The sequence below is a fragment of the Elgaria multicarinata genome, chromosome 4 (assembly GCF_023053635.1).
Source record: "Elgaria multicarinata webbii isolate HBS135686 ecotype San Diego chromosome 4, rElgMul1.1.pri, whole genome shotgun sequence".
Taxonomy (NCBI): Eukaryota; Metazoa; Chordata; class Lepidosauria; order Squamata; family Anguidae; genus Elgaria; species Elgaria multicarinata.
The window spans coordinates 3,676,904-3,692,964 of NC_086174.1; the positions used below are offsets into that span (position 1 = coordinate 3,676,904).

At 48.0% G+C, this 16,061-nt stretch overlaps 1 protein-coding gene across 1 annotated transcript in view; it reads left to right on the plus strand.

Moving 5' to 3' along the window:
- Window positions 1-13,805, plus strand: part of LOC134397263 (L-gulonolactone oxidase-like) — a 77,296-nt gene extending 63,491 nt beyond the window's left edge. The window contains exons 7-12 of the mRNA XM_063123759.1: window positions 1,149-1,256; window positions 4,795-4,871; window positions 8,513-8,662; window positions 9,669-9,833; window positions 10,883-10,973; window positions 13,141-13,805. Of these exons, the coding sequence (XP_062979829.1) occupies window positions 1,149-1,256; window positions 4,795-4,871; window positions 8,513-8,662; window positions 9,669-9,833; window positions 10,883-10,973; window positions 13,141-13,269 (720 nt within the window). The 3' untranslated portion in view covers window positions 13,270-13,805. The remainder of the gene's footprint in view (window positions 1-1,148; window positions 1,257-4,794; window positions 4,872-8,512; window positions 8,663-9,668; window positions 9,834-10,882; window positions 10,974-13,140) is intronic.
- The last annotated feature ends 2,256 nt before the right edge of the window (window positions 13,806-16,061 follow it).

The window sequence follows — 16,061 nt, forward strand, 5'->3', positions numbered from 1 at the left end:
GCGCTTCGGCTATGGGGCGGTACATAAATGTAATAAATAAATAAATAAATAAATTTCGCTGGCCCATTAACCGTCTGGATAGGTAAAGGGTGGTTTTGTTGAATCAAACTAAAGATGCAATCCTGTGCATGTTTAGACAGAAAAAAGGCCTACAACTCCCATCATGGCTGGCTAAGCGTGCTTCCAGATGACGCTTTTATTGTGCAATCTTCCTTCCTTGTTCATGGAATTTTACCGAGGGTCCAGAAAACAACATCTTTAATTTGTAATTTTCCCACTCAGTCCTCAGCCCAGTGCTCTTCAACATTTTTATTAATGATTTGGGCGAGGAGGTGCAGGGAACGCTTATCAAATTTGCAGATGACACAAAATTGGGTGGGATAGCTAATACCCTGGAAGACAGAAACAAACTTCAAAGTGATCTTGATAGGCTGGAGTGGTGGGCTGAAAACAACAGAATGAAATTTAATAGGGATAAATGCCAAGTTCTACATCTAGGAAATAGAAACCAAAGGCACAGTTACAAGATGGGGGATACTTGGCTCAGCAATACTACAAACGAGAAGGATCTTGGAATTGTTGTAGATCACAAGCTGAATATGAGCCAACAGTGCGATATGGCTGCAAGAAAGGCCAATGCTATTTTGGGCTGCATTAATAGAAGTAGAGCTTCCAAAACACGTGAGGTACTGGTTCCTCTCTATTCAGCCCTGGTTAGGCCTCATCTAGAGTATTGCGTCCAGTTCTGGGCTCCACAATCCAAGAAGGACGCAGACAAGCTGGAGCGTGTCCAGAGGAGGGCAACCAGGATGATCAGGGGTCTGGAAACAAAGCCCTATGATTCTATGATTTGTAATTTTCCCACTGCGTCTTGTGACTTTTTTCTTTCTAGGAAAAAAAAAATCTGTCAAGGAGGGAAAGACAAGACGGCTACACTATGCCTTTTGATGGGCAGCCCTTGACCTCATCTTTCTGGGAACACTCTAACCCAGCTAACAAACTGGAAATAGTTTTCTTACAGAGTTCTGCCCATGGAAGTGAATTCTTCAACGTACACACATCCGACTTTCCCTCAGGACTAGAAACTTGAGCAGTATCGCTCCCGTTTAAGTATGAGCCCATTCACTCTCAGCTTTTGCCTCTCCCAGGTCCTGGACAACCTAGAGAGTCACCTGAAGACATCGGAGTATTTCCGTTTCCTTTGGTTTCCTCACAGCGACAATGTGAGCATCATCTACCAAGATCACACCAACAAGGTAAACCCGCCTTGCGCTGTGCCTCGTGGCTCTAATTTTTGTGAATCACTCAGAGAGCTTCAGTTACTGGGATGTACAGAAATGAAATAAATAAGTCAATAATTTAATTATATTGGCTACTATGAAGTGGAAGGAGAACGGAAAGGAGGCAAGGATTATGACAACCCCTGACCCCAGTTGCTATGGGGCAATAGGCCGCCTTGAGGCCCAGTATTGGGCAAAAGGCAGGATACAGATAATAATAATAATAATAATAATAATAATAATAATAATAATAAGAAGAAGAAGAAGAAGAAGAAGAAGAAGAAGAAGAAGAAGAAGAAGAAGAAGAAGAAGAAGAAGAAGCCTGAGTGCTTGCACAAGCCCCACTCATTTCAGTGGGGACTTCCAGTGGGCTGTTGCCCATTCCCTTTCGTCCTTCCTTACTTCCATCAGCCCTGCTAGGTAGACCTTAACTGTGGTTGTTTTACAGGCGGAGAACTAAGGCTAGGAGATTGACTTAAGCGAGGACTTGCACTTATCCAGTCTGGGTCTCACAGAATATCTATTTAAATAATATGGGACAATTGGTGGCACTGATCCAGGCAAAAGCCACTACCCCACCACCACTCGCTCTGTTATCAGTCCTGTCACTTGTTCCTCTCGTGCCGTTCTGAATTTGGCCGTCCCCCAACCCCACTTTTAGGAGGCTGCAAGAGCAGTTACAAGAATCATAGAATCATAGAATAGCAGAGTTGGAAGGGGCCTAGAAGGCCATCAAGTCCAACCCTCTGCTCAATGCAGGAATCCACCCTAAAACATCCCTGACAGAGGGTTGTCCAGCTGCCTCTTGAAGGCCTCTAGGGTGGGAGAGCCCACAACCTCCCTAGGTAACTGATTCCATTGTCGTACTGCTCTAACAGTCAGGAAATTTTTCCTGATGTCCAGCCGGAATCTGGCTTCCTTTAACTTGAGCCCGTTATTCCATGTCCCGCACTCTGGGAGGATCGAGAAGAGATCCTGGCCCTCCTCTTAGAGCCATACGACAATGGAATCAGTTACTTAGGGAGGTTGTGGGCTCTCCCACACTAGAGGCCTTCAAGAGGCAGCTGGACAACCCTCTGTCAGGGATGCTTTAGGGTGGATTCCTGCATTGAGCAGGGGGTTGGACTCGATGGCCTTGTAGGCCCCTTCCAACTCTGCTATTCTATGATTCTATGATTCTAAGCGGCTGGATGGTTTAATTGGTTTTCCTGCACATGGGGGAAGGTTGAGCCAGATGAAGCGACTCGTGGCTCCTTCTAGCTCCACAGTTCTATGACTCTAACATAAAAACCATATGTTTAAAACAGATTAGAACTTTAAGCAGTTACCATCAAATAAAACTTACCAAATAATCATTAACACGGAAGAGAAATAAATGGATATTGGGGAAATGAGCAGAATTTAAACTTAAGTATTCCAACGGAGTAGGGATAAATTAAAAGACCGTCTGAAAGAGGCGGTAGTGAGACCACTCCTGAAGAAAACTTCCTTGGACCCGGAAAATCTTAGTAATTACAGGCCAGTAGCAAATGTTCCATTCCTGGGCAAGGTCCTTGAGCGGGTGGTGGCGGGACAACTCCAGACACTTTTGGATGAGACTGATTATCTGGATCCATTTCAGTCGGGTTTCAGGCCTGGTTTTGGCACGGAAACAGCCTTGGTCGCCCTGTATGATGACCTATGTCGGGAGAAAGACAGGGGGAGTGTAACTCTGTTGATTCTCCTTGATCTCTCAGCGGCTTTCGATACCATCGACCATGGTATCCTTCTGGAACGTCTGGCTGAGCTGGGAGTGGGGGGGTTCCGCTCCTACTTAGCGGGACGGCTCCAGAAGGTGGTGCTTGGGGGACATTGCTCGGCCCCGTGGACTCTTCGGTATGGGGTTCCACAGGGGTCGGTCTTGTCCCCTATGCTGTTTAACATGTACATGAAACCGTTGGGTGCGGTCACCCGGAGTTTTGGAGTGCGCTGTCATCAGTACGCTGATGACACGCAGCTCTACTGCTCCTTTTCAACTTCATCAGGTGTGGCTGTGGATGTGCTGAACCGGTGCTTGGCTGCGACAATGGACTGGATGAGGGCTAATAAACTGAAACTCAATCCAGACAAGACTGAGATGCTGCTGGTGGGTGGTTCTTCTGATCGGATGGGGGGAGTTCAACCGGTTCTGGACGGGGTTGCACTCCCCCTGAAGGAGCAGGTTCGTAGCTTGGGGGTTCTCCTAGAACCATCTCTGTCACTTGAGGCTCAGGTGGCCTCGGTGGCACGGAGTGCTTTCTACCAATTCCAGTTGGTGGCCCAGCTACGCCCCTATCTAGACAGGGATAACCTCGCTTCAGTTGTCCATACTCTGGTAACCTCCAAATTAGATTACTGCAATGCCATCTACATGGGGCAGCCTTTGAAGACGGTTCGGAAGCTGCAGCTTGTGGACAATGCGGCGACCAGGTTGATAGATGGAACAGGAGATCTGAGCATATAACACCGATTCTGGCCCACTTGCATTGGCTGCCTATACGTTTCCAAGCCCAATTCAAGGTGCTGGTTTTAACCTATAAAGCCCTACACGTCTTGGGACCACAATACCTGACAGAACGCCTCTCCCAACATGTACCTACCCGTACACTGCGCTCAACATCTAAGGTCCTCCTCCGAGTGCCTACTCCGACGGAAGCTTGGAGGATGGCAACAAGGGAGGGGGCCTTTTCGGTGGTGGCCCCCCGACTGTGGAACGATCTCGCCAATGAGGCTCGCCTGGCACCAACACTGTTATCTTTCAGGCACCAGGTCAAGACTTTTCTCTTCTCCCAGGCATTTTAACATTTTAACAGCATTTTAACAGCATTTAACAACGTTAAGTTTGTTTTTAATGGACCCCAGAATTGTTTTTTTAAAAATGGATACTGTTGTTTTTATACTGTTGTTTTTATGTTTCTGATGGTTTTTAAATTTTGTATACTTTTTAATGTTTACTATTTTTAACTGTTGTAAACCGCCCAGAGAGCTTCAGCTATGGGGCGGTATATAAATGAAATAAATAAATAAATAAATAAATAAATAAATAAATAAATAAGGCATTCATTGAAGATGCCAAGTGTGGCGCTAAGCAAGCCCCCCCACTGCTCCCCAGAGAGGGCATTGAGGAGATGGGGAGACACAACTGAGCAGTCCTCTTCCACCTTCCTGGCCTCTGAAACCTGAAAAAGGCCCTCTGAAGACAACCATCCATATACAGGCCAATTCATATGGGAGGAAGCAGCAGCTGTTCAAATGACAGGGTCCCCAAACTATATAAGCTGGCCTTTCCCAACCTGGTGCCCTCCAGATGTCTGGGACTACAACTCCCATCCTCCCTAGCCAGTGTTGGCTGATGGCGATATGAGTTATAAGCCAACACATCTGAAGGGCACCATGTGCAGAAGGCCGATATAAGATTAAAAAGTCCAGGTCCCGGGCCACCCAGCAGGGCAGTGTTCGTGACCGCCCCCCTCTCTTGTTTTGTATGTTTTTGCAGCCTCCCTCTTCCTCCGCCAACTGGCTCTGGGACTATGCCATTGGGTATTACCTGCTGGAGTTCCTTCTCTGGATCAGGTAAGTCTCAGGAGGATTTGCAACACAGGCCATGCGAAGACGTATCCCTGGGTTCAAAGGAACCTACCTGCATGGCGGATGGAAGGACTTAGAAAAGCAAAGGCAGCCAAGTTGATCTATCAGGGGGGAAACACACCAAAATTGATAGTTGGGCAGTACCTCTATTGGGACCAACCAATAGAAGTATAGCTTCCAAATCACGTGCGGTACTGGTTCCTCTCTACTCGGCCCTGGTTAGGCCTCATCTAGAGTATTGTGTCCAGTTCTGGGCGCCACAATTCAAGACGGACGCAGACAAGCTGGAGCGTGTCCAGAGGAGGGCAACCAGGATGATCAGAGGTCTGGAAACAAAGCCCTATGAAGAGAGACTGAAAGAACTGGGCATGTTGAGCCTGGAGAAGAGAAGATTGAGGGGAGACATAGAATCATAGAATAGCAGAGTTGGAAGGGTCCTACAAGGCCATCGAGTCCAACCCCCTGCTCAATGCAGGAATCCACCCTAAAGCATCCCTGACAGATGGTTGTCCAGCTTCCTCTTGAATGCCTCTAGTGCGGGAGACGCCACAACCTCCCTAGGTAACTGATTCCATTGTCGTACTGCTCTAATAGTCAGGAAGTTTTTCCTGATGTCCAGCACTCTTCAAATACTTAAAAGGTTATTACACAGAGGAGGGCCAGGATCTCTTCTCGATCCTCCCAGAGTGCAGGACACGGAATAACGGGCTCAAGTTAAAGGAAGCCAGATTCCAGCTGGACATCAGGAAAAACTTCCTGACTGTTAGAGCAGTACGACAATGAAACCAGTTACCTAGGGAGGTTGTGGCCTCTCCCACCCTAGAGGCCTTCAAGAGGCAGCTGGACAACCATCTGTCAGGGATGCTTTAGGGCGGATTCCTGCATTGAGCAAGGGTTTGGACTCGATGGCCTTGTAGGCCCCTTCCAACTCTACGATTCTATGATTCTATGAAAATTCCACAAAATTGTGCAAGCTTTCGAGTTCCCCAGAATTCTTCCTCAAGCAAAAGAAATCAGGGGAAAGGAGAAGAAAGTCTGAAAAATTTGCCAGGTATTACGGCCAGGAGATCTGCAGACTCTGTCTCAAAATGAAGATTTACCGTCCGAATGTAGTAGCCCATGCTAGGTGCTGTAGGTATCAGCTTAAACCTAGCCACACATTTTGGGAAGCATTTGGTAGGATGCATTTATGTATTGGTTCCGTTTATGGCTCACTCACTTCTTCCCTGAAAGTGCCCAGAGCGGCCTAAATCCACATCCCTGGTGGTTTCTTATCCAGGTAGCATTCATGCCTTGTCTCTTCTATTTTTAGCAACTGAACTTTATCATCTGCTTTCAAAGCCTTCTTTGAGCCCCTGAGAATGACATCTAAGAACATAAGAAGAGCCATGTTCAACCAGCCATTGGCCAGGGACCAACAAGGCAGGACATGGTGCAGCAGCACCCTCCCTTCCATGTTTCCTAGCAACTGGTGCACACAGGCTTACTGCTGGGCTGAAAACAACAGAATGAAATTTCATAGGGAAATTTCATCTAGGAAATTACATCTAGGAAATAGAAACCAAAGGCACAGTTACAAGATGGGGGATACTTGGCTCAGCAATACTACAAACGAGAAGGATCTTGGAATTGTAGTAGATCACAAGCTGAATCTGAGCCAACAGTGCGATGTGGCTGCAAGAAAGGCAAATGCTGTTTGGGGCTGCATTAATAGAAGTATAGCTTCCAAGTCACGTGAGGTACTGGTTCCTCTCTATTCAGCCCTGGTTAGGCCTCATCTAGAGTATTGCGTCCAGTTCTGGGCTCCACAATTCAAGAAGGACGCAGACAAGCTGGAGCGTGTTCAGAGGAGGGCAACCAGGATGATCAGGGGTCTGGAAACAAAGCCCTATGAAGAGAGACTGAAAGAACTGGGCATGTTTAGCCTGGAGAAGAGAAGATTGAAGGGAGACATGAGAGCACTCTTCAAATACTTAAAAGGTTGTCAGCCAGAGGAGGGCCAGGATCTCTTCTCGATCCTCCCAGAGTGCAGGACATGGAATAACAGGCTCAAGTTAAAGGAAGCCAGATTCTGGCTGGACATCAGGAAAAACTTCCTGACTGTTAGAGCAGTACGACAATGGGAACAGTTACCTAGGGAGGTTGTGAGCTCTCTCACACTCGAGGCCTTCAAGAGGCAACTGGACAACCGTCTGTCAGGGATGCTTTAGGGTGGATTCCTGCATTGAGCAGGGGGTTGGACTCGATGGCCTTTTAGGCCCCTTCCAACTCTTCTATTCTATGATTCTGTGATACTGGAGATAGCACACAACCGTCAGGGCTAGTAGCCGCGGATAGCCTTCTCCTCCAGGAATTTATCCAACCTCCTTTTAAAGCCATCCAAACTGGTAGCCATCACATCTTGAGAAAGTGAATTCCATGATTTATTTTATGCGCTGTGTAAATGATTCAAAGTAGGAGAAACCTGGCCAGAAGACTTGATATTCTGAATATATTTTACTTTTTGAAGTCAAGGGCTTTGACCCACGCTACAGATCAACCTTAGGTTGCAAATCTCATCCTTAGGTTTAAAATCTGTTCATCTCCTGCCTCGGATACTTGAGATCTGTGTGAGTTCTGAAGTTGCAGTGACACCTGGTGGGCAGCTGATGAATGAAATCCTGTGTTATTGTTTAACTTTAGCCATAGCTGATGGAGGGTTGGGGGAGAACTCCACAAATTCACAGCCCATTGAAACCCAGCGGCCAATAGTAGCAATTTTGATGTTTTGTTTTATAGAATCATAGAATCACAGAATAGCAGAGTTGGAAGGGGCCTACAAGGCCATGGAGTCCAACCCCCTGCTCAATGCAGGAATCCACCTAAAGCATCCCTGACAGAGGGTTGTCCAGCTGCCTCTTGAAGGCCTCAGTGTGGGAGAGCCCACAACCTCCCTAGGTCACTGATTCCATTGTCGTACTGCTCTAACAGTCAGGAAGTTTTTCCTGGTGTCCAGCCAGAATCTGGCTTCCTGTAGCTTGAGCCTGTTATTCCGTGTCCTGCACTCTGGGATGTTTTGTTTTGTTTTTTCAACCATATTCCATGATGAAGATGATGATGATGATGTGCCATTTAAATGCTGTGTTGGTTTTTTTGTTTTTTGTTTTAAATGATTGCTTGATTGCTTGTATTTCTATCTAGCTTTCTGAAGCCAACTAAGGCAGTTCACGAAGTTTTCAGAAAACAAAAACAAAAAATCAGAAGAAAAATAGAATCATAGAATCATAGAATAGCAGAGTTGGAAGGGGCCTACAAGGCCATCGAGTCCAACCCCCTGCTCAAGGCAGGAATCCACCCTAAAGCCTCCCTGACATAGAAATGTATATAGTACAACATTAAAAACAACCGCAAAAAACATAATGACAATTTTAAAAGTAAAGCTAAAAGAGGTCTCTTGACACCTTTCCTGAATGCAAGGAGAATGAGGTCCAGTTGCAACTCCTGCCAGGGTGCATTCCAGAAGTTGGGAGCAACGCTGGAGAAAGCCCTTTCCTGCATTCTCGGCAAGCGAGGGTGCCTTCCCAAGGCCTCGCATTTCCCCACATCCACCTTTCACCCTGCCTTTCTCTCCTACCTGCTTCCTTCAGCACATTCCTGCCCTTCCTGGTTCCCTGGATCAACCGCTTCTTCTTCTGGCTCCTCTTCACTGGCAAAGTGGAAAACGTCAACATGAGCTACAAGGTCTTCAATTACGAGTGTCGCTTTAAGCAGCACGTGCAGGATTGGGCCATCCCCATGTAAGCGGATTGGGTCTCTCGCCTGCAGAGGCTGCAGAGGGGGTTGGTAGAAAGAGCAGAACTGATTCCTGAATGACCTGGGGGGGGGGTGCTTGGCTTTCAAATTCCAGATTCCTCTCCCACAAATTTGAATATATTATTATTATTATTATTATTATTATTATTATTATTATTATTATTATTTGCATTTTTATACCGCCCAATAGCCGAAGCTCCTTGGGATATATTGAATATATTCAGAGTCAGGATCTTGATCTTATTAGGCTGTGGGCCTGAAAGGCAGTGAGAAAGACTCAGAGGAGATGAATCTGGAACAAGGAGCGTCCTGACAGCAGGTTGATACATATCAGGTTCCAGCAGCCAGGCATGGTCTGGCTCTTCAGGACCTTGGAGAGCTCCAACGGAGCGCAGATGTTGCTCCAACAATGGCCAAAGCTCAGCTGAACTCCAAAATCAGCCTTCCACAACCTGCCATTCTCCAAGTTGTGTTGGACTACAGCCTTCATTCTCCCCAACAAGCATGGATCCATACTGGCTGGGGATGACGGGGCTTGCAGTCCAAAACATCTGGAGGTTGCCAAGTTGGGGAAGTCTGTCCTAAGTAGTGGAGCACACCTGCTGAGGGCGCAAACCCTGTCCCTTTGTTAAGGGTTAGAGGGAATTTAAAATCTGAGCTTGAAGCTCTGCCTTCCAATTTCATTAGGAGACCTCCAGCTAGGCCATCTTGTCGTCCCAACTGGAGCCAGTTCCAAGGTACTGAAGGGCCTTGGGTGGTTGGTGAGGTGAATTTTGAGGACTCTGAGCCTCTGATGTGGTTAGGCACCATGCCGCCTTCTTCCTCAGGATGGCACACAGAGTTGTCAGAAGATGGTGCACCCACCCATTCCAGTGGTGGGTGCGGGAAGTGAAGAAAGGCAGTTACAATTAAACTAGTTTGGGTTTCTAATATAAGCAGGTCACCTCCATTCATGGTTTGACTCGTGGATCTTGCTCTGTCCCCTTGCAGTGAGAAAACAAAAGAGGCTCTCCTGGAACTGAAGGGGATACTGGAGAGCAATCCCAAAGTGGTCGCCCATTACCCAGTGGAAGTGCGGTTCACCCAGGGGGACAACATCCTGCTGAGCCCGTGTTTCCAGAGGGACAGCTGCTACATGAACATCATTATGTACAGGTAAGGATGGACCTGGTCTGATTGGGGGCAATGTAGGCCGCCTGATGGAGGATGTTTCGTTCAACATCAACTAGTTCGACTATCAGTGGGCATGAAGCCCAAGCTTTGGGGTGAATTTGGGGGGGGGTGGATGAAAAGGGAGGGAAACTACACAACCCTTTAACCCCTTCACTGCTGCCTCCACCTCCCTTCATAGAAGCAGCATTCCTTCAGGTGTTCATGGTAGCCGCCAACGGTTGGCCACCATTTTTATTTCCCAGAATGCCTCCTCTAGCATCACACAGAAAGGGCTTCTGGGGGGAAATGGCTGCTCTTCCCATCCCACTGGAGTCACTCCCCGCCCCCAGAAGCCCCCTCTACATGAGGCGTGTCTTCCTCAGAAGGGGCATTCTGGGAAATAAAAATGGCAGCTGCTAAGCAAAGCACCAAGGGACCACCCCTGCCACTATGGTTGCAGTGAATTTACCCCCATGCCCATGTGATCACTGAAAGTTGAAATCACACCCGCCATTTTGCTGCCTGTGAATTCCGACTTTGCCCTCAGCTCAAGCAGCATTGCCTCGATGTGGTGGCTGGTTCTGCTCTGTTGATATTCAGGTCCGCCCGTTGCAGCTGGGTAGGAGCACATGACACCAGCCCTCCAGGGCAATCCTGTTCAAGCTGCTTTCCAGAGACCCAAAGGGGCTCCTCCTCCTCTGGGTTTTATCAGGGGTTCCCCCAACGAGGATATAAATAACGACGGACAAGATTCCTTGAAAGACCGCTCACCATCGGACCCTACAATGCATGGCTGTGGGGGAACGCATGAGGTGTTTTAAACCATGTTCCTGGGGGACAGTATGGCCCAAGCGCCATAGCTGAGCCCCATGTTTGCACCCTAGAACATGCACCCAAGTCCCTGACAACATGCCCAATGGTGGCCACAGTGGTGGTCTTGACAGAGGAGTCCACATAAAAAAGGCTTCCTAGAAAGGGGCAGGGTGGAGGACTAGTGGTATTCCCTAAGGAAGAGCAATTCAGTCCACGTTTTCTTCTGCGTCTTCCTCCAGGCCCTACGGGAAAGATGTCCCGCGCCTTGACTACTGGCTCGCCTATGAGGGCATCATGAAGAAGGTCGGAGGGCGGCCGCACTGGGCCAAGGTACAGAGGGGGCGGGGGCTGCTTTTGCCCAGCGGCAGAGTTAGATCCCACCTCTCTAGCAAACACAGACACGCCTCCATCCTGTGCAGGGTTCACCCTGAAGCAATGAGGGGAAAACCATGCAGAAGGTCCCAGGTTCAACCCTGGCATCTCCAGGATCAGGGAGCAAGTGACGGGAACCGGGGCCATCTCCAAGTTCTTGAGGGCCTTTGGACAAGACAACCGCCAGGAGCCCTCTCCCTCAGTGCCTCCACCTTCTCACCGTCATGGTCACCAGCTGCTCTGGCTCCTCCCCCACTTTCTGGCAGTGGGCCTCTGCTGGGCTGTGGGCCCTTGGCAGGTGTCCAACCATGCCTGGTCAGACGGTGGTTCCATCAAGTCCAGTCCTGTCTGCTGTGAGTAGCAGCAACTGTCCAGAGTTTCATGCAGGAAAGATCCTTCCCGGCCCTGCTGCCGGAAATGCTTTAAGCAGAGATGCCAGGGATGGAAGCCGGCACAGAAAGATGGGATCTCCTGAGTTTAAGGGCACCCCTGCTGGATTAGACCAAAAGTCTATCTAGCCCACCATTAGATAGAGTGAGACAGTCATGCCAGGCAGCAGATTTAGGGTGTCCTGAAAGACTAGCAAATGGGTTGTTCTCCTTGGATTGCCGAGGAGAGCTGCTTGTGGAGTATTCTGCCAAAATAACTTAGAATCATAGAATCATAGAATAGCAGAGTTGGAAGGGGCCTACAAGGCCATCGAGTCCAACCCCCTGCTCAATGCAGGAATCCACCCTAAAGCATCCCTGACAGATGGTTGTCCAGCTGCCTCTTGAAGGCCTCTAGTGTGGGAGAGGCCACAACCTCACCAGGCAACTGATTCCATTGTCGTACTGCTCTAACAGTCAGGAAGTTTTTCCTGATGTCCAGCCGGAATCTGGCTTCCTGTAACTTGAGCCCGTTATTCCGTGTCCTGCACTCTGAGAGGATCGAGAAGAGATCCTGGCCCTCCTCTGCGTGACAACCTTTTAAGTATTTGAAGAGTGCTCTCATGTCTCCCCTCCATCTTCTCTTCTCCAGGCTAAACATGCCCAGTTTAAACTTGATGGGGGCTCGGGTATTATGCACCTTGACTTGACCTGGGGCCAGGGAAGTGCGCGCCATTTGCTGCGTGGGTCCTGCCCAGATGGGAGGCCCACAAGCAGGACATTATCGTAACCCAGTGTTTCGCTCCCAACATATTAAAGTGCTCCAAGGTTCAATATCAGTACATATTAGCAAGGCTGGGAGGTCCAGTTCCACGTAAATCAGAAAACACTGTGACAATCAACGTAGGTGCAGTTTGTTTATTTAAAATATTTCTAGGCCACCTTTCAGGAGACCTCCCAAGGTGGCGTACAATCATAAAATAGACAGATACCGTTTCATAAAAACAACAGTCTAAAATACAACAGTAAAGACACACACATGATCAGGAGAAAGCCAGAGGAAACAAGCCGTTTTTCAGGGTCCTCCTAAAGGCCCTGCTGGGTTGGGGGCAGATGGACCCTTGGTGGCATCTTGCCAAGAATATCAGCTCCACATCTACGGTATGGGCATAACAGCAGCAGCAGCCTGTCTCACACGGTACTCGTAGGAATTACAGCAAGATCATATCCGCTAAGTGCTCCGAACACTCTCAACTGCTATAACATGCACACCTCTGTTCTCTGCAGCAGCTAGATTCTTTGCAGGGTATTGAAAGGTGAGTTGCCTTTAAATACCCTCTTATCTCCAAACAGTGATTGGAGATAAGAGCACAAGAAGCTGAGGAGCCCTCTGGGAGCATCATCATACCTGCAGGCTGGATTACCCATCCTGGTGCTGTATCAATGATGCTCAAATTTTCTATATTTATTAATTTAGAAAGAACATTTGCAGATACATATTGTTGGAGGATCTATATCAGGGTGGGGAATGTGTGGTCCTCCAGATGTTGTTGGATGGCAACTCCCATCAACCATAGCCAGCACGGCTAATGGGGGATGATAGGAACTGCAGTCCCACAATATCTGGAGTCACGGGTTCTTCATCGCTGGACTATATAATGTTGATCCCAAGCTTGCTGCTTCTGTGCTCTGCCAATGACCACCCTGCCCCAGGAGGAATGAAGGACAGGGTCGTAAAACCGCTTCTCTATCACCAGGCCCACACATGCACCCGGAGGGACTTTGAGAAGATGTACCCCAGCTTTCAGAAGTTCTGCTCCATCAGGGAAAAGCTGGACCCCAGAGGAATGTTCTTGAATGGCTACCTGGAGAAGGTCTTCTATTGAGGAGCAGAATGGAGAAGACAGCAATGGAGGCTAGAGAACCCCTTCACTAAGGGGTCTCTTGTAGTTATCGTCACGATGGATCAGTAACAGTCCTTTGCAGAGATCTGATACCAAACCAAGCTCTTGAGGGACACGTTGCTCTCAGAACCTCTCAGCTAATTTAAATGGCTTTGTTTTGGAAGGCTCAAGGTGCAATCCTATGCATGCGTAGACAGAAAAAAAAGTACGACGACAGCAGTGCTTGCTGTGGAATGCTGGGAGTTGTAGAACATTTTACTATCTAAACATGCACAGGATTGCGCCCTTTGTTAGAGAAAGGTTCCAAAATAGGAAGGCAATACCTTTATTAGGAACAGCTAAAACAGCAGGGCCACACCCCCTCTGAAAATATAAACGCCAACAAAATATAACATTTGTTTTTTGTCTCTACCAATAATTGGAACTATTGTTTTGAGGTTTTCTTTTCCAATGGGCCAACACAGGTGCCTGGAAACGTATCTGACATGCCCTGCTGAAAGGGGGCAGGTGGGGTTATGGGACATGCATTGTTGGGATTCATTTCTGTTCCTATTAAACTGCCTCTGCACCAACTTCGTCAGCATTTGTCATTCATTAACACCCAGCACTCACATGCCTCCCCCAGGAAACTTAAGTTGGGCTGCAACAGAGCTGCACTGAAGGGGTTTGGCCACATGGGGGCATGCACCGTCCAGCATCCATGAGCAGCATCAACTCCTCGGCCAGCTCAGAAGCCTTCCAGGACCCACCCAAGGGGGATGGAGTAGGGTGACCCTATGGAAAGGAGGACAGGGCTCCTGTATCTTTAGCAGTTGTAGAGAAAAGGGATTTCAGCAGGTGCCATTTTTATGCATGCAGCACCTTGTGAAAATTCCCTCTTCATCACAACAGTTAAAGGTGCAGGAGCCCTGCCCTATACTAGGGTGACCAGATACAAAAGAGGGCAGGGCTCCTGCAGCTTTAACTGTTGTGATGAAGAGGGGATTTCACCAGGTCCTCCATATATACAAATGACACCTGCTGAAATGCCCTTTTCTACACAACTGTTAAAGATGCAGGAGCCCTGTCCTCCTTTCCACAGGGTCACCCTTGGCTGGAGCAGGGCTGCTGCTAAAGAGGTGCCTTTGGGAGCAAGTACGCAGAGCATGCAGGGATTCCTTCCCTGAAGGTAATGGCACCTGAGTGCTGCTGATGGCTGTTCCCATTCTAGGGATGTTTGACCATTGTGTTCCTGTCCTCTTCAACCATGAATGCAAAGTCAATTGTTGGGAAATGTTTCCAATGTCTGAAACCCGAGTTCGCATTTGAAAGTGGGCATGTCCAAAAATGCGCAGTTTTGCACTTTGCACGAATCCCACTACGCAAATCCGCATTTTCACATTTTAGCCTGTGGTAGAAAATGTACATTTTCTATCGGGAGAAAACTTTGCATTTTAAAAATGAGTTGTTTTTTCAAGTGGGAAAAAGGGTGGGGGAAGACACTCAGAGGAGGGTGGGGGAAGACACTAACATTTGGGAATGCAAACGCGGTGAGACGAGACATCGCATGTTTGCTTTGCCAATTCTCCCATGACAGAATAAATCTGCCTTCCCCAACCTGCTGCCCTCCACATGTTTGAATTTCAACTCTCTTCAGCCCCAGGTAGCACTGGCAATGGTCAGGAATGCTGGGAGCTGTCATCTCAAACATATGGAGGGTGCCAGGTTGCACGAGGCTGCAATACACTGTTCGGGGGCTCAAGAAAGCTACTCCATCCCCATCACAATTTCCTTTCCACCAACACTTTCAACATTCCTGGGGCTTAAAGGCCCTGAAGAATCCATAGGTTCTGGAAGGTGCTGCACTTAAGTCTTAGCTGGGCTATTTGGGGTTTTTAAAATACCCTTTTTTCTTTTAATTTATCAACTGACAAACTTTTGCATGCCTAGGTTTGCAGAAACAACCAGTGGAGGCAGGTGGCCCTGATGTTAGTGGGGCGGGGAATCCGCTCAGGGTTTCAGTCGGAACCAGTTAGAATGCTAAAGGAGCTAAAATAGGTTCAGCACCTTGGATAGCTCTTTTAGACTTCTGACCGGAACCTGCAGCGGATTCACTGTCCCACTGACATCAGAGCCACCAGCCTCCAGTGGAAACAACAACCTTACTTTGGACGGCTGCATTTTGCTTCTAAGCAGGTAGGCAGTCACAGGCCCACCCAGGCATCATTGCCATACCGGGTGATTTATAAAGCACCATAAACAAAGAAGATAAGACTGTGCCCTGAGGCACTTACAATCTCAGTGCTGACAATGAAGAGACTAGGAAGGGTGTTGATGGTAGACAGAAGGAAAGGAGAATCATAGAATAGCAGAGATGGAAGGGGCCTACAAGGCCATCAAGTCCAACCCCCTGCTCAATGCAGGAATCCACCTCAAAGCACACCTGATAGAAGGTTGTCCAGTTGCCTCTTGAAGGCCTCTAGTGTGGGAGAGCCCACAACCTCCCAAGGTCACTGGTTCCATTGTCGTACTGCTCTAACAGTCAGGAAGTTTTTCCTGATGTCCAGCCGGAATCCGGCTTCCTGTCACTTGAGCCTGTTATTCCAGGGTAAGAAGTAGTGAATGCAAATAAGACAGCCTGGCTTTGGTATAGGTCATTCTGTTTATTCCTGTTATTTTAGCAGTTGTTGTTTATTAAATTTCAATCATGTGCCTGAACTGAAAGGCATTATTTGCGCCTCCCCTTTAAGTTTTTTATGTAATTCTGCAGTCAATGCTAGTCCCATAATAATTAC